This window comes from Malaclemys terrapin, chromosome 3, assembly GCF_027887155.1.
Source record: "Malaclemys terrapin pileata isolate rMalTer1 chromosome 3, rMalTer1.hap1, whole genome shotgun sequence".
Taxonomy (NCBI): domain Eukaryota; kingdom Metazoa; phylum Chordata; order Testudines; family Emydidae; genus Malaclemys; species Malaclemys terrapin.
This window is the reverse complement of record NC_071507.1, coordinates 153,812,279-153,838,579: the sequence shown is the minus strand read 5'-3', so window position 1 is coordinate 153,838,579 and position 26,301 is coordinate 153,812,279. Positions and strand designations below refer to the sequence as shown.

The 26,301-nt window shown below is 41.1% G+C and overlaps 1 protein-coding gene across 1 annotated transcript in view; it reads left to right on the top strand.

Annotated features, from left to right (window-relative positions):
- COL19A1 (collagen type XIX alpha 1 chain) overlaps positions 1–26,301 on the top strand; it is a 312,743-nt gene that overhangs the window by 145,247 nt on the left and 141,195 nt on the right. The window contains 2 exon segments of the mRNA XM_054021580.1: positions 10,609–10,662; positions 11,982–12,017. Coding sequence (XP_053877555.1) covers positions 10,609–10,662; positions 11,982–12,017 — 90 coding nt within the window.

The window sequence follows — 26,301 nt, the reverse complement described above, 5'->3', positions numbered from 1 at the left end:
AGGGTAAGAATCTCAAACAATAGAAATCCATATGTAGGTTATGAGCAGCAGGAGATCTTGCTAAAACACCACTTTACAGAAACAGACTGCTGAAACTGCAGGTTTCAGGGCATTGTCCTGGTTCTGTATAAAGGTCCAACAGCAAGGCTTCTCTTTGAACATAACCAAATGCAAATATCATTGTAGGATAGCCCCCAGCATACTTTCAAACAGCACCCAGCTCAAGGTGATCTTCTCCCTTTGGCAAGTCAGATAATGTTTCCATAAACTGGAATGCTGGATAAGCTGCCTGATACAGTTTGTCACATATGTAGACAGCTATTTAGCAAGCTGTACAATTGTTTATTCTTTTTACTCTCTCAACTGTCCCTTACCTGTAGAGAAGTTTGCTGGCTGGCAGATCATTGGGATGTTAAAGACCTGTAGCGAAGCCCAGGTGGCTCAGGGGATAAATTTGTTCAAGCCTCTTTTCTGTCCTGGTCTCTCCTTTGTCCTTTGGCTTTTCTCTACTCAGCCTGTTCTCTATGGTTGGTCCCAAGGACTTGTGGAACTGTTTATTTTCCAATTCTAGATAATAACCAATCGTGCTGAGTAAATTGTTCTCAAAACTGTTACCAAAACTTTTCACTAAGAGGAGCTGCAGAAGTATTTCTCAAAACACTAAATCAAGTTAAAAGCAACAGAGGGTCCTGTGGCACCCTTCAAATGCAGGAAATGAATCAAGTTAGTCTTTCTTGACTTGGTATCAAAGCATCCCTGAAAATGGCATGATTTTCCATGGCAGGCTGTCCCTAGGTAGCTGTTCAGGTGTTTTTTTGATTTTCTTAAATTTAAAACAAAATTACAAATCTGGCTACTGCCTTTTATCTCCAGTAAGTGATAGGTTTTGTTTAATGTATGTATGTGTGTACATGAAGTGACAGACAGTTTGATGTATACAGGAAATAAAGGAAAATGTGTTTTCCACAAACCAGCGTTTCCCACAGTTCTGGACATGTGGGCTGCTTTCCTCACTCTGCAGCTTCAGAGGCAGATCAGCATTTTAGCTCCCCATGCTCTGGCTGTGCCCCCTTGTGCTCCCGCTTGCTACCAGATTCTCTGCCTCTGTGGCAGCAGATGCAAGCAGTTTCTGTTCCTCCCACCCTTTCTTTGCCCTTTGAGCTGTTTCTGCCCAGTTTTGGGGCAGGGGGGAGCAGTGTTCTCCCTTTCTGACATTTCTCTTCCTCCCTGGGGCAGTTAACTCTTCCAGGGGGTGGGGATTAACCCTCTCTGACCCTCCTCTATGGCATCTCCCTGCCAGCTCCTCTGCCTCTTCCAGGCTTGGCAGAGCATCCAAGACAGCACAGGGTTAAATCAAAGCAGTGCTCTGTTTGTGAGGCTGCCATCCCAGGCTCAGCAGATGATGAGTTATCCCCAACCTGTGTCCAGCCTTCCATCCCTAACTCCATTATGCCCTGGGGCTATGTGTTGAACAGGAAGGTGGGGTTCCCTACCTACCAAGGCAGCCAGGACTCCAGCGGGGGGAAAATAGACTAGGAACCCCTGTGCAGAGCAGAGACAGGCTCTAAAACTAAGGAGAGCCCTGACCACTCAACTCAGGTGGTAAGTCTCCTACAGAACAAAGAAGGGAGGCTTGCAAGGCCACAACCCCCACCCGCACCCAGTCTCTGTCCTAAGTATCCTGGGGAAAGAAGCAGGGCTTTCAATCAGCCCTCCTCTCTCCCAAGCCAACCAGGAGGGCTCCAACAATGAGTTTCCCTCTCTCCACTCCCAGGTGGAATGGGACTCAGTGGGGAGGATTCTGAGACAGACTTCTCAAGAAGGCTTCAGGCCCTAAAGAAGACAAGCCACAAAAGGCATCACCAAAGCTGTAGCAGACCTTCTACCCTCCCAACGTGCACAAAAAAAATTTTAAAAAATGAAAAAAGCGAAGGAAAAGCACAACAAATCTAGGACATATGAATCCTCCCACTCCTCTTCTTCCTCCCCCTCCTCCACTGAGGAAGGTGAGTTTGTGGACTCAACAAGTGAATGAAGAAAATGAAGTTGTGGATGGAGACCCTGGCCTCTACAGTGTCATATCTGACCCCGGGGGACTTCTTGATTTCAGTCAATCTAGCCCATGAATATCTCTATATATCCTCAGACTGTGCCACAACAGATTTCTGAGACTCACTGAAGACAGAAATATTATCAGTACCAAGCAGTACTTCTGCTTGTCCTTGGCCTCCAGGGTTTTTACAAAGAGGTTGATAGGGATAATAGCCTGACTCAGGTTGCAGGAAACCCACCTTTCCATCCTTTTCTGTATGGCATTCTGATTAGAGCTCCATCGTGTTCAGCAGCGCACAGGACCACGTCTCAGACGTTGAGTCTTCTCCAGGTGCATGGCTTCATCATTAATTCCAATAAAAGTTTCCTGGTTCCATCCACCAGAATAACCCACCAGGGGGCAAAAATTCTGAGTAGCAAGTATCTACTTGTCATTAGAAAGGTTTTAGAAAATCCAGGAATGTATCTTCTTGCTCTGAGCTGCCAGAGACCTACAAAGCATTATGGCTCCTACTGCTAGGATTCCTGGTGTTGTGCATTGGGATCACTCCCTGGGTGCAGTCAGATAGGGCTGGTCTACACGGGGGGGGTGGGGAGGGGAATCGATCTAAGATACACAACTTCAGCTACGCTATTTGCGTAGCTGAAGTCGAAGTATCTTAGTTCGACTTACCTGTCCGTCCTCACGGCGGCAAGTCGACTGCTGCGGCTCCCCCGTCGATTCCGCTTACTCCTCCTGCCGAGGTGGAGTACGGGTGTCGATTTGGGGATCGATTTATCGTGTTTAGACAAGGCGCGATAAATCGATCCCCGATAGATCGATTACTACCCGCCAATCTGGCGGGTAGTGTAGATGTGGCCTAAAGACACCTTCAGGCCTTCATTCTGAAGGTGTGGGACCACACCCCAGAATGCATGAAAGATCAAGTATGGGTTCTGACACAAGTGTTCAATTACTTACAATGGTGGTCAGTCCACAGCAGTGTCCACCAAAGGCATGCCCATCTGCAATCCGGATTCTTTAGTCCTCACACTCAATACCAGTCAGACGAGCTCAGTTGGTGAACCAAATAACCCAGCATCTCTGGAGCCTGGAGGAAAAGGATCACAGCGTAAACCTCCTACAGCTGAGAGCATTTGGTAAAGTTAGCTCTGTAAAGGTTCCAGCCCACCCTAAGAGGGAATCACGTCATGGTTCAGTCACACAATTTGACAATGGTCACATATTTAAACAACTGCGGGGAACCAACACTACATGCAGAAGCAGTGGGGACAAGTAGATGGGCGGAAGAGTGCCTCCTTTTTTTTCAGAGCAATCGTCATCAAAGGCAGCAGGTGCAGGATTAAGAGCTCTGAGTGATGCTTGAATCAAGAGGTTTTCGATCTCATCATTTGGACGTTCATCCTCCCTTCAACTGACTTGTTCACCAATCATGCAAACAAAAAGAGGCCAAAATGCTTCACAAGGCAGGCGTACCTGGGGACACGCATCTTATTGCACAGTTGGCTGCAGGACCTACTTTATGCGTTTCTCTGAGAAAGGAAAGACATCTAGTTGAAGGCTGTATGTAGGGTGTGAACGTGTCATGATTTCCTTAATTCACAAAAGTGTATTGTTGTGCTCCCCAGAGAAGTTAGAGTTAATTCAATGAATACTAACTTGTTCTATTTATTCTTTGTGATGAGATCAGTTGGAATTTTTGTACTATTCTTGGACACTGGTGAAATATCGTAATGGACTCTTTGGGTCAGTGGAAATTAGTTTGTTTTCAGAATTAACTGTTTTCTTAAAACACTGCTGAAAAACAGCCTTTTAATGTAGTAGTTAATTTAAAATCACCTAAATTATTTCTGATGAGATCCGAGTTACCACACACATTCCTCTGAAGCATCTGGTTTTGGCCACTGTCAGAGACAGGATACTGCACTAGATGGACCATAGGTCTGATCCAGCATCGCAATTACTCTGTTCTTACGTCATTTCAGAGGCAGCCAGCAGCAGCTAGAACTCTGGTCAGTTTAAAAGCGGGGGCTATAGAGAGAAACAAGGCTGCTACAATGCCAGCTCTTTGTTTCCTGACAGCAACTATGTCTGTAACATATTAACATATTTAAAATTAAATCAAATTTAATTAAAACTATACAGTGGAAAAATAAAAAATATTTATAGTAGGAAAGCATTTATAGTAGGAAATCTTAAGCATTCCTACTTGCTTTTTTGTCCTTTTAATGTTGCGGAACCATAAAAGACAGACATGAGGCTAGTTACTCCTAGCCTGTTCAGGTATATTGAAATAAATGCATGATTTAAAAGCCCTGCTGGCCAGTTTGATTCCTGTTTTTACTCAGTTTAGTCTGTAAAGGGTTGTTTTCAAATGTGCTCATTTTAATGCACTAACTTCAAATGTAAGTGTTGTCCAATTTCCCCTATTCCTCTCAATTAAAGATTGATTTCTGTCTTCATTGTGTCCCTGCAATAGCAGCCAGGCTGTACCCCAAGGCTCAGCACTAACAGCCGTAAACATACCAGTTAGAAAAAAGAAGCTCATGGCTTGACAGTGCATGGTTTGAATTTGCTGGTTTTTATTCCTCCACTGTTGCCCTTCCTGCCTAATACTGACATATTCAATATATTTTTCATTCTGGTAGCTGAAAAATTCTCTGTGTCTTTTTCTCTCTCTTGTTTTGTCTGTTCTATAAATACACAGCCAAGAACTAATTCCTCTAGTGAAACCTGTTGTTGCACCATTGGTTCTCTAATGCTGTCAGTTCTGAACCAGATCCACAAAATAGAAAATAACACAAACTCTCCAGATACCTGACATATCCATCAAATGTCTTTTATTTTTATATATAAAATATTGCATTTTATACTCTTCTAGGTGTTAACTAATGCAGTAAGTGGACATAGATTTGTGTGTGGGCTGTAAACATAAGAATTAAAAGAATTTTTTTGGCTTGCTTTTTGGATCTGTTTGCCTTTTAAAAAAAATTAAGATCAACCAGCAAAACTACTTTTGATTTAACTCTTACATATTTGGCAAGCTTAATAAAGGACAAATCAAAGCTAAATCAGGGGTATTTACAACAACCACAAATTTAATCCGAAGTGGGTACTTAAATGCTCGTATAGTTCTAAATGATGTTCCTTCCAGATGGTGAATTAATGTAATTTTAGCAGGAAGTGAAGTTGCACAAATATGCAGTATTTAGAACACTGGCTGATTTAATGTTTCTGTACCCACCAAGGCACAGATGTCGCTTATCATTTTAGTGTCAGTTGTCTCTATCTTTCCAATTATTGCAATCTGAGGAATGGAGTTTGTAAGGCATGGAAGAGGGTGGGGAAGAATTCAGGGCAGTAAATCTTAATTCATGGCTAGATGACATCCAGTTTTTATGTCACCATCTCCTCCAATGCACTTAGTGCCGAAGGCGATGGCCTGCTTGTTAAGTGTGACCATATTACATCAGTGCTTCATGGCCTGTATCATCTGCTAGTTGGTTTCCAGGCAGAGTTTAAGTATCTGATTTTGGCCTATAAAGCCCTAAATGCCTTAGGACGTGCCTCCACATGGCATACTTCTGAAGCTGACATCAGTGGGAGTGCTGAGATGGGATGACTTGGTTTAAAGGAAAGGGAGCTTCTGATTGGTAGTTCTCTGTGATGGGCCCAAGTCCCTGCCATGTTCCAGAATAGCTTGAATTGGTTGAGTTTGCAAAGCCCATCTATTCCTCAGGCTTTTGGGGAATAGGGAGAATAATGAGGGTTGTAGAGTGGTAGTGCCGAGGATACTTTCTTTATCTTCTCTTGATTGGACATTTCTGGTGATGTGAGTAGGCAAAATTGCTGAATTTGTAATATCTAAGAATGGCAGCCTATATTCTCTGCTTCTCTCGCTTTCACTGGTTGCAGCATGGAGGGTTAAAAAACTGACTATTTCTCTCTGATTCTATTCCTGGCTCCAGATGAAGGTTAGAACAGCCTGAGGGTTCCTCTGACTATGGTGATCTTGGAACAATATGTCCGCTGGGGATTGCTCTCCCTGTCATTTACAATCCAGTCCACTCCTCCTGCCTCTCATCCTCCACATACCTTTCCTACCAGATACTGTGGAGTGAGTGGTGTATGAGCTGGCTCCACTGGCTTTATCTGTGCTAGGCCACGCCAGAGAGATCCCCAGCCGGAGTCTAGGGATATGTCTACACTATGAAATTAGGTTGATTTTATAGAAGTTGATCTTTAGAAAGCGATTTTATACAGTCGATCGTGTATGTCCCCACTAAGCGCAGTAGGTCTGCGGAGTGCATCCTCAATGCTGTGGCTAGCATCGACTCACGGAGTGGTGCACTGTGGGTAGCTATCCCACAGTCCCCGTTGCCTATTGGAATTCTGGGTTAAGCTCCCAATGCCTGATAGGGCAAAAACATTGTTGTGCGTGGTTTGGGGTACATGTCGTCAGTCTCTCCTCCCTCCCTCCTTGAAAGCAATGGCAAACAATCATTTCCACCCTTTTTCCTGGGTTACCCATGCAGATGCCATAGCATGGCAAGCATGGAGCCTGCTCAGCTCAGCGCTGCTGTTGTGAGCATTGTAAACACCTCGCGCATTATCCTGCAGTATGTGCAGAACCTGGCTAGGAGCTGCCAGCACGAGGACGATTGTGAGGAGGACATGGACACAGACATTCCTGAAAGCATGAGATGTGGCAATTGGGACATCATAGCAGCAGTGGGGCAGGTTGATACAGTGGAATGCCAATTCTGGGCCCAGCGAACAATCACAGACTGGTGGGACCGCATAGTGTTGCAGGTATGGGATGATTCCCAGTGGCTGCGAAACTTTCATATGCGTAAGGCCACTTTCATGGAACTTTGTGAGTTGCTTTCCCCCGCCCTGACGCGCAGGAGTACCAAGATGAGACCTGCCCTGACAGTTCACAAGCAAGTGGCGATAGCCATGTGGAAGCTTGCAATGCCTGATTGCTACTGGTCAGTCGGGAATCAATTTGGAGTGAGCAAATCTACCGTGGGGGCTGCTGTGATCCAAGCTAAGGCAATCAGTGACCTTCTGCTAACAGGGGTAGTGACTCTGGGAAATGTGCAGGTCATACTGGATGGCTTTGCTGCAATGGGGTTCCCTAACTGTAGTGAAGCGATAGCCTGGTGCCAACCAGTACATAAACCGTAAGGGGTACCTCTCAATGGTGCTGCAAGCACTGGTGGATCGCAAGGGATGTTTCACCGACATCAACGTGGGATGTTCGGAAAAGGTGTATGATGCTTGCATCTTTAGGAACTCCGGGCTGTTTGAAAAGCTGCAAGAAGGGACTTTCTTCCCAGACCAGAAAATTACCATTGGGGATGTTGAAATGCCAATAGTTATCCTTGGGGACCCAGCATACCCCTTGCTCCCAGGGCTCATGAAGTTGTACACATGCAGCCTGGACAGTAGTAAGGAGGAGCTCAACTATAGGCAGAGCAAGTACTCAATGGTGTGTACTTTGGGTGTTTAAAAGCGCACTGGTGCTGTTTGCTGACTTGGTTAGACCTCAGCGCAACCAATATTCCCATTGTTATTGCTGCTTGCTGTGTGCTCCATAATATCTGTGAGAGTAAGGGGGAGACGTTTATGGTGGGATGGGAGGTTAAGGCAAATCACCTGGCAGCCAATTTTGAACAGCCAGACACCAGGGCGATTAGAAGAGCACAGCTAGGCGCTCTGCACATCAGAGAGGCTTTGAAAAACAGTTTAGTGACTGGCCAGGCCACGGTGTGACAGTTGTGTGTGTTTCTCCTTGATGCAAAACCACCTCCTTTGTTGAATTTACTTCCCTGTAAGCCAATCCCCTTCCCCCCCTTTGACCACAGCTGGCAAAGGAAATAAAGTCCCTATTGTTTTGAATTCATGCATTCTTTATTTATTAAAAAGAAAAATGAGATCACTGACAAGGTAGCCTGGGTGGGGTGGGAGGAAAGGACAAGGCCACATTGCTTATTGTAGCCACACTACAAATCAAAACAGTTTGAATGGCAGCTTTCTGTTGCTTGGGCCATCCTCTGGAGTGGAGTGGCTGGGTGCCCGTAGCCTCTCTCCCTCCCCCCCCCCCCCCCCCCCGTTCTTGGGGGTCTGGCTGAGGAGGATATGGAACTTGGCAAGGAGGGCAGGCAGTTGTACAATGGATGCAGCGGGGGTCTGTGCTCTAGTTGCCTTTCCTGCAGCTCCACCAGATGCCCCACCCTCTCCGTTTGCTCCCCCATTAGCCTTAGCATCTCCTCCTGCATGTTCTGATGATGCAGACTGTATGCTTTCCTGACCTCTGCCACCGAATGCCTCCATGCATTTATCTGTGCCCTATCGGTGCAGAAGGACTTCATGAGTTCGGAAAACATCATCACGAGTGCATTTTTTTCGCCTTCTAATCTGCAATAACCTCAGGGGTGGAGTTGATATGGGGAGCATAGAAACATCTGCACCTGCAGGGGGGATAAAAAGAGAGATTAAAATTTAAGAAGATACATTTCTGAGAACAAAAGGGAGACTCTTTCACAGAGAATCAAGCAATTCACAGCAGACAGCACATGCTTTAGGTACAAGGTCGCATTTTGCCTTTTATATTGAGCGCCTGCCAGTATGGTGACAGATCAAACACAGCTTGGCAACAGAATTCGGTTTCCAGGCAGCCATGCTAAGCCAAAGGGTACGTGGAGTTGACTTCTTCCACCTTCATAACACGTGGGAATGGTTTCAAACTGCAGCGCCCTCCTTTCCCATAGTAAGCAATGGGATTTGCCATTGGGTTTGCCGTTTAGAAGGAGGGGCTGCGTTTTTTTGGGTGGATGTGCAGCACACCTGTCCCCCCATCGCGTGGCTATTCTCCAGGATGATCCCTTTTAGCCAAGCACAAACAGCCAAGCATGCCTGGGGTCTAATGTGTCAGGGATCAGCAAACAGAGGGGGTTACTGTTCCCTTACAAAACTTCCCCTATTTCAACTAGGTGACCATGAATGATATCACTCTCCTGAGGCTGACATAGAAAGATAAAGACCGAATGTTGCATGAATGTGACCAAAACCCAGGACCATTCGCTGCCATGCTTTGTGCTGCAATGATTCCAGACTACTTGCTACTGGCTTGGTGTGGTAAAGTGTCCTACTGTGGAGGATGCAATAAGGCAGTCCTCCCCAGAAACCTTCTGCAAAGGCTTTCAGAGTACCTCCAAGAGAGTTTCCTGGAGATGTCCCTGGAGGATTCCCGCTCCATCCCCAGGCACGTTAACAGACTTTTCCAGTAGCTGTACTGGCCGCGAATGCATCCCAATTCTTCAGAGCAAATCAAATATTAAACACAATTGCTTTAAACCCCTGTAGTTTAGTTACAAATGTGCACTCACCAGAGGTGCCTTCTCTGCCTTCAAGGTCCGGGAACCCACCTTGGGAGGGTATTGGCTCCAGGCTGATGAAAAGGTCCTGGCTGCTGGGGAGAATGGATTCTCCACGTGCCTGCTGCACATTCTCCTTCTCCTCCACAAAATACTCCTCTGTGTTGCATGAGACTCCCCCCTTGCAGGTGTCCACGGACAGTGGTGGGGTACTGGTAGGGTCCTCCCCCCAGAATGGCATGCAGCTGATCATAGAAGCAGCATGTATGGGGGTCTGACCCGCAGTAGGCTTGCCTGAGCTCCTTAACTTTAACGCAGCACTGCTGTGTGTCCCTGGTGTAGCCTCTCTCCACCATGCCCTGTGCGATTTTTGCATATATATTAGCATTTCTTCTTTTTGATTGGAGTTCTGCCTGCACAGATTCTTCTCCCCATACAACAATTAGATCCAGTGTCTCCCGTTCACTCCATGCTGGAGCTCGTTTGCGATTCTGGGACTCCATGGGCACCTGTGCTGCTGAGCTCGCCACGCTGACCAAACAGGAAATGAAATTCAAAAGTTCCCGGGGCTTTTCCTGTGTACCTGGCTAGGGCATCAGAGTTGAAAGTGCTGTCCAGAGCAATCACATTGGAGCACTCTGGGATAGCTCCTGGAGGCCAATACCATCGATTTGCACAACGCTGCGTCTGCTTTATCCCAAGTTCGACCCAAGAAGGTCAATTTTAGAGCTACTCCCCTCATCGGGGAGGAGTACAGCAGTCAATTTTAAGAGCCCTTTAGGTTGACGGAATGGGGTTGGTTGTGTAGCCGCATTGCTTATAAAATCGACCTAATGAGGCTAAATTCGACCTACCTCGTAGTGTAGACCAGCCCTAGGGGACATCCCCACCCCCTTTGCATCATTTGAGCAAATGAAGCACAGCTGTCTAGATAATCCGGCCCTGTATATTTAAATATCTGTTGAGCGCATCTAAAACTTCTAGTAGGTGTCTCTTGGTTTTTGAACAAATCAAAATAAATATTTACTTTATTTCAATACTAATAATATTAGTGATTTAACAGTGATTTGATTAGCAGATGCTAATTCACACAAACAGAGAATTTTGCCCAAAACCTTTTGTGGACTAAAATGTATATACATTATATGCATTTTTTTTTGTTTGTTTGTACAGGGCTTAAAAGGTGATCCTGGTGATCCTGGTCTGGCTGGTCCTAAGGGAGAAAAGGTATTTGTGTGTGTAAATTCATTAATATTTAGCCATTATATTCTCTCTCTCTCTCTCTCTCTCTCTCTCTCTCTCTCTCTCTCTCTATATATATATATATATATATATATATATATATATATATATATATATAAATACACACAGAGGGAGACATATTACACACAGAAAACTGTTAAAAGAGCATTATGGTTGCAAAGATGAGCACTCAAAAGTTAGGAAATAATAGAATTAAGTTTGCCTGTCAAATTCAGTTGGGCCCCCTTGTGTGTATTATGATACAGTATTTAGTTACATGATCACATACTATTTTTTCCTCAGGACCCCTGCTTCAGTGTGCAGGATAGAAGGTGCTCACTGAATGAGCAGTTACTCAATCATTGATTTTAATATATTGTTCAATGTGTAGCCTCCGGCCTAATTTATTTATTTACACTATTCAATGTCAGTTCTGTATACAGAAATATTAATTTCCATATATATTTTGTTACCAAGTTCTTATACCCCATACTTTTCATCTTCATAAACATAGCCATGACTTGTGACTATCTTCCATTGCTAACTTCTATTCAAGAGCACACATCCTCTTGTCTTCTCTTGATCTCTCAAATGTTAAATATGATATATCAATGTATTTTATAATTCTATATATAAAATACAAATTATCTTAATAAAGGAACCAACAAGATCTGTACATTAATGATCGTGAGATATATTTTTATGTAGTATTTAATGTATTCCTCAATTTTCCCCAAGCCCTTCTCCCCATTTTTTTATGCCATCCCTTGCTGTCCTTTTTCTAGCTTAGCGCATGAACCTCAGGGTATGCTCAGACCCTGAGGATCTAACTCTGCAAACACTACACGCACGAGTGGCTATATATATGAGCCATCTCATTGAGTTCAGTGGGCTAACTGGTGTGCATTAAATTAATCTTGTGCAAAGTACTTGCAGGATTGGTTTCTGAAAATTGTACCTCTTTGGGTCAGAGGCTTGTCTTTTTGTATAGCTGTAAAATATCATGCACATATGTGGCACTACTGAAATAACATTTTACATAGACAAGGTGGGTGTGGTAATGTCTTTTATTGGACCAACGTCTGTTGGAGAGAGAGACAAGTTTTCAAGCTATACAGAGCTCTTCTTCAGGTCTGGTAAGGCTATTTTATATTTTACATAAGCTTTTGTGAAGTGAGAGCATGTTGATGATCAATATGGTATCAAACTTATGTTTCTTTCTGATATCCTCTAATTGTGCTTAAAAGTAAAAAAATGTGTAACTGAATGAACTGCTGACTCCCCTCTCCCCCTGATTCTCGTAGGGAGATGAAGGGCCTCCAGGACAAGCTGCTTTACCGGTAGGTACTCCAGAAAACAAAGGAACAAACAATAAAAAGCGGTGGGGGGAAGGAAAACACTCAAGAAGTGGGGCTTTTTTGGTTTATTTGCAATCCAAACATCTTTCCTGTTAAATAAAAGAGCCACATTCTTCTTTCCAGATGTCTGTGCATTTTCTAAATGTCATATTTATCAGCAGGTAATTCATTGTAAGATGGGGCACTCACGTCTTAGTTGACACTGAATAGGTAAATGGAAATGTATAAACATAAAAAAGAAAATAGCAATATTCAAAACATCCTGAAGGTGTTTCCCACACAACTTCAATGAGAATGTCCTTTTTTAACCTGCTGGCTCGTAACATGTATGTTACCAGTGAAAGAACTAAACTGCTGATTTTCAGTAAAAGCTTAGAATGCAAATGAAATTTGCTGTCTAAAGATAATGTGATTATTCTATCAGCTAGCTCATTTATTAAGCATTTATTATTTAGTTGAGGCTGTGATACTGTTGCTTCTGTGACATAATATTGTGTTTCTGTTTTCAAAATATTGAAACTTGACATACAAGGCCTGATTTTCAGAAAGTTAAAGACTGGCCTTTGTGCACACAACTATAACAATTGCTTGTGAAATTTGCTTGTGCAAATGGAGGATTTACATGTATAATAGTGATAATTGCACCAGAGTTGGTATGCAATTACATGTACATAAAATACATGAAGCTCTTGGGCCTCATCTTTCTGACAATCACACTCAAAGTCTGAGTTAAGAAGCACAGCTGAGATCAGGAATGACATTCAGTTTGGAACTTGCTGAGAGAAAGTTGCTGACAGGATGTTTTATGTTAGAGGTTCCCTGTTTTGAACTTGCTCTTTCACTTGGTCTGCCAAAGCCTATATTTGTGAATCTTCCAGGAGGGATGCAAAACCTTTATTTCCCCTTTTTCCCTGCAAACTGTCAAGGAGGGAGTGGGTTGAGTTAGAGGTATTTAGGGGCAGTCTTTCATAACTGCTATGGCAAGGGGACAGGAGGGACTCTGCAATAGCTAGTACCTAGCCAATGCAACAATTTAAATATTAGAACCAGCACCTTGAAATTGATCCAAAATTGAACAGGCCAATGCACAGCCTGGAGCATAGGAATTGCCTGGTTAAAGTGGATCAGAATAATAGTCCATTTACTCCAGCATTCTTTCTTCAGCAATGGCCAGTATCAGCTACTTCAGAGGTAGGTAAATGTCATAGAATAATCTGCCCATACTGAAAATCTATTTCCAAACAGCTGCTAGTTAGTTTGGCTTTTGGCCTGAAGCTCAAGTGCTTCTAGCCCTTCAAAAAGTCTGGGCTTTTTTATTCTTTACTAGTATAACTGGATACTCTGATAGGTAGCTTTTTGGCCTATCATGTTTAGGAACATAGGAGTACCCATACAGGATTAGACGAGAAGTCCATCTTGTTCAGTATCCTTTCTGCAATAGTGGCTAATATCATATGTTTCAGAGGTAACTGTGAGAAACCCTGTAGTGGAAAATCATGGAATAATTGTCTCTCTACAAGAGAAGTTTCTTCCTAAACTCCGTCAGCGAGTGGTTGCCTGATGCCCTTAATCATCACTTTCTAATTCTATCCAACATCACTATGAATGTCCTTATTAGCTATATAAACTAGCTAATAAGTCATTTTTGAAGATGGGACATTACTTGATATTTGTGTTTCATGAATGTATCATTATTGAGTGGATTTCTACTTGGCCTATGCCTTCAATCCTTGGTACAGCACATTCCATTAGTCTAGCCTGGGCATGACAAAAGGGTGAAGTCACATAGCCAAGCCCTGTTTCAAGAGTAGAGGGTGAAGTTGTCTTGCCAATTGAAAATGAAGGAAGGCATTTTGGATAACTGGTGCTATACTGGGTCTAGGTACAATGAGTACAACAGAACCCTGAGCTTGTGCATTTTCTTAACCACTGGTGGCCACATGACCTTGATACAGAGTGAGTTTTTTACAGTTCATCAAAATGCTTTTCTCTTCCTACTTACATCATCTCTATCTTACCTGAATTTAATTTGAGTGAGTTATTTTTTATCCAGGTTCTAATTTTTTTCTGACTCCATGAACGCTGGAAGACAGCATTGTCTGTGCTAGAGGAGAAAGACACATAGAGCTGTGTATTGTTGTTTGTTGTTCATATATAAAATATATTAATAAAAATCCATACTCTATACTGTTGGTCCAAATGTCTAAAATTTAATTCTGTCATATTGCCCTCTTAGCCTTTTCCCTCACTCTGTCACATCTAGCAGGGCACCCTAAGGGGGAGAGCAAATTCCAAAGTTAATAGTGCTTCCTCCAGCACCCACCTCCCAATTTAAATCAGGGGCACTGTCACTCAAATGCTTCAGCTAATGTAACATCGTATGAGAAAGTTCCTTAAAGTAATCAGGAATTTGTAGATTAAAATCACCAGGTTACATTGCACATGGAAATTAATTGAAAGGCATTGCAGTCTGTGAAACACTGAAAGAAACACCATTTAACTATCTTTTGTGAAGCGTACATGTCAAGGGTTCCTTCCCCTCTCTGAACTCTGGGGTACAGATGTGGGGACCCGCATGAAAGACCCCCTACACTTATTTTTACCAGCTTAGGTTAAAAACTTTCCAAAGGCACAAATTCCACCTTGCGTTGAACAGTATGCTGCCACCACCAAGTGATTTAGACAAAGAATCAGGGAAAGGACCATTTGGAGTCCTATTCCCCCAAAATATTCCCCCCAAGCCCTGCACCCCCTTTCCTGGGGAAGGCTTGAGAATAATATCCTCACCAATTGGTACAGGTGAACACAGACCCAAACCCTTGGATCTTAAGAACAATGAAAAATCAATCAGGTTCTTAGAAGAAGAATTTTAATTTAAAGAAAAGGTAAAAGAATCACCTCTGTAAAATCAGGGTGGTAAGTACTTTACAGAATAACAAAAGACTCAAAAACACAGAGGATTTCCCCTCTAGGCAAAACTTTAAAGTTATAAAAACAGGGATAAACCTCCCTCTTAGCACAGGGAAAATTCACAAGCTAAAACAAAAGATAACCTAATGCATTTCTTTGCTATTACTTACTATTTCTGCAATATTAGATGCTTAGCTTAGATATGGCTTAGGGAGATTTATTTTCTCTGCACTGGTTCCTTGTTGACTCTGGAAGACACAGACAAAAAACCTTCCCCGCACAGATTTGAAAGTATTTTCTCCCCTTATTGGTCCTTTTGGTCAGGTGCCACCCAGGTTATCTGAGCTTCTTAACCCTTTACAGGTAAAAGAGGAATTAACCCTTTACAGGGTAAAGAGCGATTTTATGCTACCCTTAGCTGTATGTTTATGACAACATAGCACTTGTGATCACTGCAAACCTACTACTACTACTAATAGTATAATTCTGCACCACCTAAAGTTTGAAAGTTTGAGTAATTTTATGCAGAACACGTTCTAGTAATGTTTGATGTCAGAGCAATGTAAGCATTGCAAGGCAAAAAGATTGCAAAATTCTTCCAAGTGTACAAGATAAAAACCATTTTCGGCTACTGCTTAATATTGTTAGCGCATTGGAGGCACTGCAGCCATTAGTGGCTTGCTGTCTTACCCAATGTGCTGAGATACCCATTGAACAGGAAGGGAGAAAAAATAAAATCCTGCAGTTCATTGCCTGAGCACTGTTAGTGTAGATGTGCAATCACCTAATGTACTTTGAGTCCTGTCAAAGAGAAAAGAACCTCTTGAGCAACTCCATTTATCCCTTTTTGTTTCTGCAACCATGTTATTAAAACCACATAGTGAATGATATCAAAAACCGTGTGGAAATTGATTTTTCATTCATTCCCAGAATGAGATTGTAAACCAAAAAGCTCACACTTTTGTACTTCTGTCAGGGTCAAGGAAGTCTCAGGACTCCTGGTAGTTCCTGTGCTACTGGTAGTTCCTGTGCTGCTACATTCCTTGTAACCTGCTTCCAAAAAGAAGATTTGAGATGGGGTGATAATTAGCAAAATCAGTGTCAAGGGATGATTTCTTGAGCGAGTATGTAACACTTGCTTCTTTAAGAGAAGCTGGCATCTTGTGCCCCAGAAAGGAAATGTTGGCAGTCCTCTCCACTTAATAGGTCAAATGTCTTTTTGTTAGATTTTATTAGCCAGAAAGAAAATGGATCCAATTTGCATTGTGATAGCTTGAAGCTCCCTGAGCATCTACAGAACCGCATTGACTGATGCTGGCCAAAACTTTCCAGAAAAGGCTTTTGTTCTATGGAACTGAAAGTTCAGTTTGAATCAAATAACATTACTCCCAAAGTAAAATGAAAACTCCTCACGGCAAGGTTATTGATGTTATCTGAGTGAAGACAACCAGGAATAATCACGTTTGTTCCTGTTCTCTCTCTACACTTACACTCTCTCACACACACACATTCCACTGATCAAGATAATGTAGATATCATGATGAAAACACAGGTAAAAGTGTAAGCTCCATATTTTCCACCTTAATTCTCAGTCCAAACATGAGATCCAGAGTGTGACCAGCTGTTTGCATTGAGTCAGCCAGCCATCTGAGATAGCACCATGGTTTTCATGAGCTCCTGAGCTAACCCAGAAGAGCCATCATACATACTGACATTGATTGTTCTGGGTGATTTCATTCTCAGCATCTCCACAGCAGAGAGGACCTCATTCAGCTCAGCAAGGCCTTCTGAGGTGCAGCAGGGATCTATGTACTAAAATCTACTATATCTCTGCTGCACCTTGGAATTTTCATAGTAGATAGGTAGAGTCTATCAGATCCAATTTTGGAGTAGGAAACCTCCCGATCTCTTGCAGTCATGGAGATGCAACCAACGCCACCTCCCATGACCTGATGACAAACCGAACACCTAGCTGGAGATATCTAGGCTAATTATTGTCCTGCAGATCTTGAATATACAAGCAAAATCAGGCCCCGTATTTGTGATAAAAACCTGGGTGGTTGTAACCTCATTAGTAATATGCTGTAAAAAGCATAAGCTGAAGGAAAGGGTCAATGTTTTCCAACACGTTACCCCCTACTAATTCCCTGTAAACAAAGCAGAATAGGCATCCTAATGGAAGTCCTTCCACAACTGCAAGATTTTGGAAGATGACAGCACCTTGTTGCTCATGCAACTGATGGATCACTTAGCGTTAACATGGATGTGTCACCTGTGTCCATCCCCATAAGGCAATCTCCCATATTTTCAACCTGCAGTGTCTCAGTAAACTGATCCAAAGTCTGATTGGGGTCTAAAATATCAGTGATTTGCTTGTTTGTTTGCTACTGTCTATTCAATAGTCTTGTCTGTGAAGGAAAGAATGGAGATTGGGCTGAAGTTGGTGATTTCATTAGCATCAGTGACGATTTGTTGGGTGTAGGCTGGGCATTACATGTTGCTGGTGGAATTTTGCATTTTTTTCTGAATTGAATGACTGAAAGCTTTGAAATTTGCTTTTCTTCATTAACAATCAATTACACTTTACATTATAGTAGATGCCGGTTACACCTGGTACAACCTGGCCTCTTACTCCTCTGTATAGTCACCAGTCAGTTGAAAGTGGACTCATTCACTGAGTCCCATGTGCTTCTAAGACAACTGGATCTTGACAGAGTCTAGTCACTAGTCCTTAGGGCACAGACTAGTCCTGAGAGGCACTCTCCCCTAGACTGAGCTCACCCTTTCTATGAGTGAGGTTTGTCAACATTTCAGGCTGGGCAGCTTCCCCCTTGTCCACTCTCTCCTGCATGCCCTTCTTACCTGTGATGATGGGCTGCTCCTTGCTCTTAAATAGAGTCTGTCTCTTTGTCATCTGCTCCACTGGGATTCTCCAACCCCTTCTCCATTTTTTATGCTCCACTTGCCAGCCGCCATTGCCCATGGGGGTGGGCCAGTAGTTAAAAGTCTCTGCCGGTAGCCCCAGATTGCAATCTTGATGACTCTTGCTAACCAGTTTTTTAATCTGGAGTGCAATATGGTAAGCTGCTCTCAATCAAGTTTAGACATCTGTTCATTACATCATACAAAATGGAGTTAATAACTTGATATAAATATAACCCAATCTGACTCAGCACCGCTGAACTTTTTTCATATTGTTCTGGCATTTTTAAGGCAGGATATGTGGGAAAGTGTCAGAAATTGGGGCCTATGCATCCATACTGAAATACAATTTTTGAGGGAAGAAGCATGAAAGGTGAGAACAAAGAAGTGAGGACCTTTGCACTTTGTCCAACATAAAAAAGATTTTATATATAGGCTTCAGTTAGAAGGAAAAAAGTGGTACTTCTATACTAATACCCTGTTCACACACCCAAACTCTGATCACTGTCACAGAGAGGATGAATGTTTTTTCTGAAAATGATTAACTGTGAAATAGTTGACAAATTTGATATTCTAACTTGGAGAGCCTGAGTCTCACAGATGAATGGGAGTAGTTTACACTTCATACAGATTGCTAGATTTTAAGGCCTGAAGGGACCATTAGATCAGAAGTAGAGATGATGATTTTGAGCTTAAGACACAGGAAGGAGAGTTAAGGAGATCTATATTCATTGTGCTCCATGACCCAGGTATGGTCCTTTTGTGCCTCTCTCACGCTAAGAAGAGACCATAAATCTAATCAAGCAATTAGAGATATCTTGAACCTAAATTTTAGATGTGCTGATCACCCCCAGCTCCCATTTACTTCAGCTGGAGTTTTGAGTGCTCAGCTTCTCTGAAAATTAGGTCCAAGATGTATCAAGTTGGACATTCAAAATCAGAAGTCACTTTTGAACTGCTTGGGCTTAACCTTATTGTAGCTTAAATAATTCACATTTATAAAACAAACATCTAATTCTTTGAGATTTGTTCTTTGATGGAAGATGCTAGAGTGTTCCAGTCCAAATGATTCAGGCACAGTAAAACAGCTTTAATTCTGCAGAAACTGATGAAGCACTCAGAGAAGTGCTAGTACCATCTGAAGAATTTCCATGTACAGTAGTAGTTAACTGAAAGATGAGGCAAGGGTGAGGTTGGATCACCACAGCAACTTGAAGACAGATTACAACACTGCTTGAATAGATAGCCCAGCAGGAAAACTGTTGCTCTACCACTGCAAAATGTCATGGGTTTCAGGTGGCAAATTCTACAAAAAGACAAATGAGGTCAGGGACAGTGATTAGAGGAAAATCCAATCCAGTCTCTAAATCTTATGCTTCATTTTGTGTGATTTTTATGTAGCCATGACTTTATAGTACATAACCTCAGACGAAAGATGGCTCATTCTGCCATAAATCAATAGTAGGTCAGATAACACCCGAGGTTCAAATAACACTGAATTGGGCCTGATAGCAATACTATTCAGATTGCTGTAGCAAAGACTGAGGTGCCAGTGTTTCAGTTATAAACCTTCTTAAATTCAAGGGGTAAAAACTCATCACAAAATAATATTTTGGGCTGAAGCTTGGCATTACTTAGAGCCATTTCTGATTTTTCCTACTAAGAAAATGGTTTGTTCGGTTATTTTGGTGATATGGAAATATAAAATAAATTATTCTTGGGTCATTTGGGGGCATAACTAAAATAAACTTCACTTTTATGCTGAAATTTTGAGAGGCAAACAGATTCTGGACCAGATTTGGCACTAGCCTTTTTTGTGCTATTCATGTGATCCAAGATCCAAAGAGGCTGGATTCTGGCTTTAACTTTCAAGCAGAGAACTCCTTGCAGGTGTAAAGCTGGCAGATCATTTCCTATGTCAGCCACTCTCCACCCCAGTGTAAAGGAAGTGCTCCGGGAGTTGGGGGGGGGGGTGACACTGGTGTGGCAGAGCTCTGTTTTACAGGGCTCATCCTCCACTGCATGAGGTTTCTTGGAGACCACGCACCAGTGGTATACGTTAAAGCAGGCCCTAGGCTCCCATATTCTGTGCTGTCCCAGCCCTAGCATGAGCTGCTAGAGCAAACCCAGTGTTGCTCTAATTCATGCCAGGGATATGGCAGGATAGAAACAGGGAGCTGTAATTAGCTCCTGTCTCTCCTCCGTCCCCCAACCCTGAACAGAATTAGGATGCAGGGGATAGTGGAGCCTCTGTATTTTGAGGGAAAATCCACATTTTTTTCAACAAGTGTTTAACTATGCATAGATGACAGTGGTAACCATAAGAGCCAATACAGCATGTCTTGTAAATAATGCATGATCAGAATTAGTATCTGTGCCAAAATACATAATTACTCAATAAGTCTTAACAGATAGATAAAACACATACCAACATATTTTAACAAGGGAAATACTTCTTCTAAAGCTCCTCAAAAATTTAGTCAGTTATATTGTATATTGACATGAGTCAAAATATGCATTGCTCTGAGAGATCATAATGGCTTGGAGAATCTGTCCAGTTAATAATACAAGTCTGAAAACCTTTCATAAAATCTCTTCACCGCCCTCCAGAAACCACCACCAGCACCAAAACTTTAGGCAGAGAGAAGAAGCAAAGAATTCAAGAGGGAATGCATGTGTCACACAGTTAAATAAAGGTCTGATTGTAGCCCACTAAAGTCTAGGGTTTGGGTCAGGCCCTAAAGCAGTGGGTTTGTTTGAGTGTTGCAAAGATAATATGTAAATATAAAGTTCCACAACATGTTATATATTTTGTTGTTTTTAATGTAATTTCACCATGCTTAAAATTTTTAGAAAAAAAGAAACTGAATTAGAAATATAATACAACCAAAGCTGAGAAGGAGAGATAAAGATAAATTTAAAAGCATCTATGCATGGAACTTCTGTTGAAGTGAAGCCAAAAGGAGTTTTGTTCAGGGAGGGTTTCTAGGATCTCTTGCAGAATTTAAGTATATGCATTTGAATCATACATTATTACACAATAAACTTTAATGGCTCTTATCACTACATTTTAAAGCATTTTTTAAAAAGATCTTCAATTCAAGATGTTATGTTTTCCTGAAGTCAGTCATTCATACATCTGCTCGTGGAATATCCTTTACATTGAGTCCTTGATTATGGTAATGATTTGTTGCCGGGAATCCAAAGTTAGGGCTCATAGTCGTACTTCATTTCTGCCACCGTGTGTAGTTTGTATAGTGCTTTACCTTTCTAAAGTACTATACAAGTGTTAAAGGTTCATCATTATTCCTTTTTAAATACTTTTTAAAATTTATAATAGGAATGAACTTTGAATCTTCTCACTGTAGTTATATTTTTACACCCTTAACATTATGTAATTTACTGAAGCTGGCTTATACATGAATATATTATTTTGTTTTTTGTTTTTAAGTCCTAAAAATTAATAAATCTCTAGAGACCCTCCAGGGAATAAAAAGCAGGGGTCACAGTGTTATACTGCACAGTTTTGTCAAAATACAGAATTTAGGCTTAGGAAGGGAGAGACTGGTCTCTGAAATGTCACAGTTGGCTAAGCTCCTCTCTTCCTCTCTGGCATCCACAGCTTAAGCCTGGGCATGTCATGTCAGAAGAGTGACAGGTGAAGGAAGGTAGTGCAGCGATCTCTCTTGTAAAGTATATGAAAACTATTCCTCTTGACACTTGATCTGCTGCTTTTAGTTCCCCAGGAAAATGAGTGTCCGTCTGTACGTTCTTGTGGACCTATCCCTTTTGGGAGTTATAAAATACTCATCCAGATGGCACCAAGTGTTTACACAGAAGCCAAAGGTTAAGTCAGTCACAAGCAAACGTACCTAAGACTTGCTCGCTAAACAGATATTTGGAATGCTGACTCTTCGGGCTTTGGAGGCTTAGTTAAATCAAGCTCAAGGGAAATTCATACACAGATACTCTGCAGAGCAGTCAGCATGAGGAAATTGCAAATTCAGGCCTGGGCAAGTTCTGTGGTCACTTTCAGATTCAGTAAACATGCCACACCAACAACAGACTATTCAGCTTTGATGTAGCAGGTTATGTAATGGTCACACATAGGCACAGTCAACTTCTGGAACTCCTTGCCTGAGGAGGTTGTGAAGGCTAGGACTATAACAGCGTTTAAAAGAGAACTGGATAAATGAATGGAGGTTAAGTCCATTAATAGCTATTAGCCAGGTTGGGTAAGGAATGGTGTCCCTAGACTCTGTCAGAGGATGGAGATAGATGGCAGGAGAGAGATCACTTGATCATTACCTGTTAGGTTCACTCCCTCTGGGGCACCTGGCATTGGCCACTGTCAGTAGACTGAATACTGGGCTAGATGGACCTTTGGTCTGACCCAGTATGGCCGTTCTTATGTTCACATAGGAGTAAAACTGTAAATTATTTTATAACACAAAGTTTCAATATACCCATTGTATTTAAAACCTTAATTATTGAATAGTTAATTAACTGAAGATGTAATATACTATATCCTTGAGTGTTTAATGTTAGCTGTTTGAAGTAATGCTCTTCATACCCAGTGGCTGATTCTACAGACATTTTCTATGCAACTGGTCCTTCCCTACAGCCCAAAATAGGACTACTAGTGTGAAAAAGGATGTGCAGATTCAGGCCCTACAAGGGAAATCCTCTTCATAAATGTTTCATCCAGTGTTATTCTGCCTCTTACAATTAAAAACTGCAGGTGAGAGCAGACTGATTAATAAACAAATATGCAACCTGGAAGTGATTTTATATTTTCATTATTTAAAAAAATATGTCTCCAGTAACAGGAACCTGGATTTAACCATTTCTGCCATTTAAATGGTGGTTATTAGTGTTCATGAAAAATATTAACCTATCAATTTCTTTTGGGCTAGATGTAGTCATGGGATTATATTTAACTCTCATAGCAGGATTTGGAAATGCTCTTGGTTTTTAAATATTGTTTAAGTGGGAGGGAAGATTCTGTCAAGGTAATCTTGTTCAGAGAAGCAGACGATATTTCTATAGTTTCAAGCTATTTTTATTTTTATCTCCTCTGCGCAGTAATACAAGAGAGCTGGTGCTTAGGGCCTGAGGAAAGATTTATGTTTTGGTCTCAGAGAAGATTTGTGTTTTGTAAAAACCTGCAGTCTGCTCAGTTGACATGGAAATGATTTATATGTCTTGCATTAGAAGAATGATGTCAGAATAGTTCCCTGTTCCCTTCTATTACTAGTGCACTTCAATGTAAAGAGACATTTCAAATGACTCTCTTTCAGGAGTTTAAATTATGCATTTTTTTTTCACTTAGAAAATAAACCCTTGTCTAGTAAAAGTGCTAGATTCATAAACTATGAACTTTTATGAAATAGTTCTGTCCATTTCTTAGTGAAATGGTGGTCTCTGTTGAAAATAAATTAAAATAGATTTAAAGCTCCACTATCTGAAAAAGGTGTAGAAATTACCACACCTATAGAGAAAATTATATTTTTGTTTGCTTCAGTGATATATTTTAAAAATATAGTAGGCCATATTTTGATATAGTCTGATATATACAGTTAGGGCTAAATTCTGCTTTGATACTTACTGAAGTCAGTGGAGTGGTGACAGAGTAACCAGTGATAGAACTGGAGTCTGCAAAACACCTATTGATTTCAGTAGGAGCAGTATAGGGCCTAATCCTGCAGCTGCTCTGCATATGGAACTTCCATATACTACAGTGAGTTTTGAATGCAGGGTCAGGTCCCATTTAGATTAAATTAATCCCACATGGATATTTTAAAGAAATATTGATCAAATTTCCTCATTAAATTTGTGGTACTATAGTGAAGAAAGTAAATGTGACCTATAATAGAACCCTGATTTTATGAGCATTGATCTTATCTTTCTGCCATCCAACGTAACTGTGGTTGTTTGAGCACAGTGACTGTGGTTCTTAGCATTCCATGCAAGTCCAGGGAAGGCTCTTTGCTCCCTCCAATATGCAGCAGCCTTTTGTTGCTTCAAAATTATGGTAGACATTACTGGTCACCTTTTAATCATGCTAGTAAATTACTGGTACTAATTGTGCTAATTAATGCCATTCTACCATCGATCCTTGCAAGAGGCAGGGCCATATATACTGCCTTCTATCCAAGTCAAGACTTCCATTCATACCAATGAGAACTGTGCATGCAGTTCAACATCAGCACATGGTAGTAGACATCATTGATCCACCTGTAAAGGAAAATACAAAGAAAGGGCCAAATTCTGCTCTGTTATTCCCTATCATGTAAATGAGAGCAGATCTGGTTCTATGGTATTTGAATAATCCCATTTACAGAATCAACATACATTTTTGTTTAGAAATTTATTATTGCCAAACTGAACTGAGTAATGCCATGACAGTTAAGTCCTAGAAATGTTTATTATTTAGTTAAATATTATAAAAACACACCAAAGATGGGGAAGTGATCTGTGCACACATCGCCATGAGAGATGGTTCCACATCCCTGATTTAGATTTGTGTACTTTTGACTTGTCTCCCTAAACTCCACATATAGCTTACCTGCTGTCTTGCAGAAATTACATGTTAGAATTGGATTCACCTAAGAGTCTCACTGCTTCATAATAAGAAAAATAAAATCTATAATGAGTTTTGTACATACTTTTTTTTATTGAATTAATCTGTGAAGTTCTCATGAAGAAGCAGTTCCATACTTCAGTGAGGCTGATACATTTATTATTTGTGCTAATAATGGGAGGTCATCATGCATGGAATCCATTTCAGCAGAACAAAGAATTTATGGAGATCCTGTCCTATCTCATGTTTCAAAACCCATCAGACACACTCTGTACTAACTTTTATATACTTAAAATACACTTGTATAATATTTTTGTTGTACTGTGTTTTTGGCATGGGCTGTAAGTTGCCTCAGGAAGTAAGTAATATTAATAATGTCTTTAAGTATCTTCACTCGTCCACTTCAGCTGCTTTTCATAACTGACTGAGGTTATGATTAGTACTTTGTTTTTGTTCAAAACATGTTCTAATGTAATTAATTTGAACCATTAAATCTAGTAAGCAGACATCTGCTGTGTTTCTGTAAACATTTTTAAACACCGGTTACAAAAAACATTTGTATTGATTTATCTTCATGGTCACATCAGAAGATTTTACTCTTTATCCTGTAGTGAGCAGCTTATAATGGGGGAGTTGTATGAAATCTAACACACTTCACTTGATACCTACTGAAACTACAAATTGTTTAACTAGATTGCACTGTTAGTCACATACTTTCATCATTGCCGAACACATTTCTTTTCTCTCCTCTAAGGTTTAATAACTCTTATCTCCAATTACTTGTCAAAAATGTTGATTTAGAGTATGATCAGCTGAAAATTTTAACAATTACTATGTGCCATTAGTAACTATAATGCAAGAAATCCAGACACATTTTGATGATTCATTCAAGATATTTAACAAAACTCATACAGATTCTTCCATGTTAGCCCATGAAACTTATACACCGCAATTCCCATACATGACCCCCACACAGTTAAAAATATTAAAATTATCGATTTTCTGCTCTGTATGAGATTTATAATATGAGAGTTAGAGAGACAAGGTGGGTGAGCTAATATCTTTTATTGGACCAATTTTTGTTGGTGAGAGAGACAAGCTAACACAAAGTTCTTCAGGTGACAAGCTCAAAAGCTTGTCTCTCTCACCAACAAAAGTTGGTCCAATAAAAGACATTATGCACTTTGTCTCTGATATCCTGGTAGTGACGTGGTTACAATAGCACCGCATACAAATGTGTGAGTTTTCAGATTAATTTAAAAGATTCACCGCTACTTCTATACCATTTTTAAAATCCAGCATTCCCTTTCCATTCTGACTGCTAAAAGTGTAGTCCACATCTGTCATCCGTCACTTTATTTACTGTAACCACCTCCTTGCTTTGTATCTAACCCATACACTACAACCAAGATCCTTTCCCTTGCCTGCTATTTTAATCATGGATTGTCTGTTGCAAATTCCTTCATAAATTTCCACTCTTCTCTGCTTCAAGTTTAGGTGACTCAACTTCATTTTTAAGGCTTTGCACAAATCAACATCTTCCTAATCTCTTTTTATGCCCCTATTCACCCTCTATGTTCTTCACAAGTTTCCTGTTTGATGCCTCCTTTGCCCACTCCTGAAACTCTTGACTTTTTTTTTTCTTTCCATGACACACCTTAGTGTCCTCCTTTTATTTAACTTTCACCAAGCACATTCTGGCTCCTCTTTTAAAAAAGCCTCCTAGAAGCTTGTCAGTTCCATGAAAGGTATTGGCTATAAAGACTGCATATACCACTTGTTCTGTATTTGATTTGGTTGTGCCATTAGATTGTAATATCTCAGAGCAGTAACTTGTTTGGCCAATTTTTA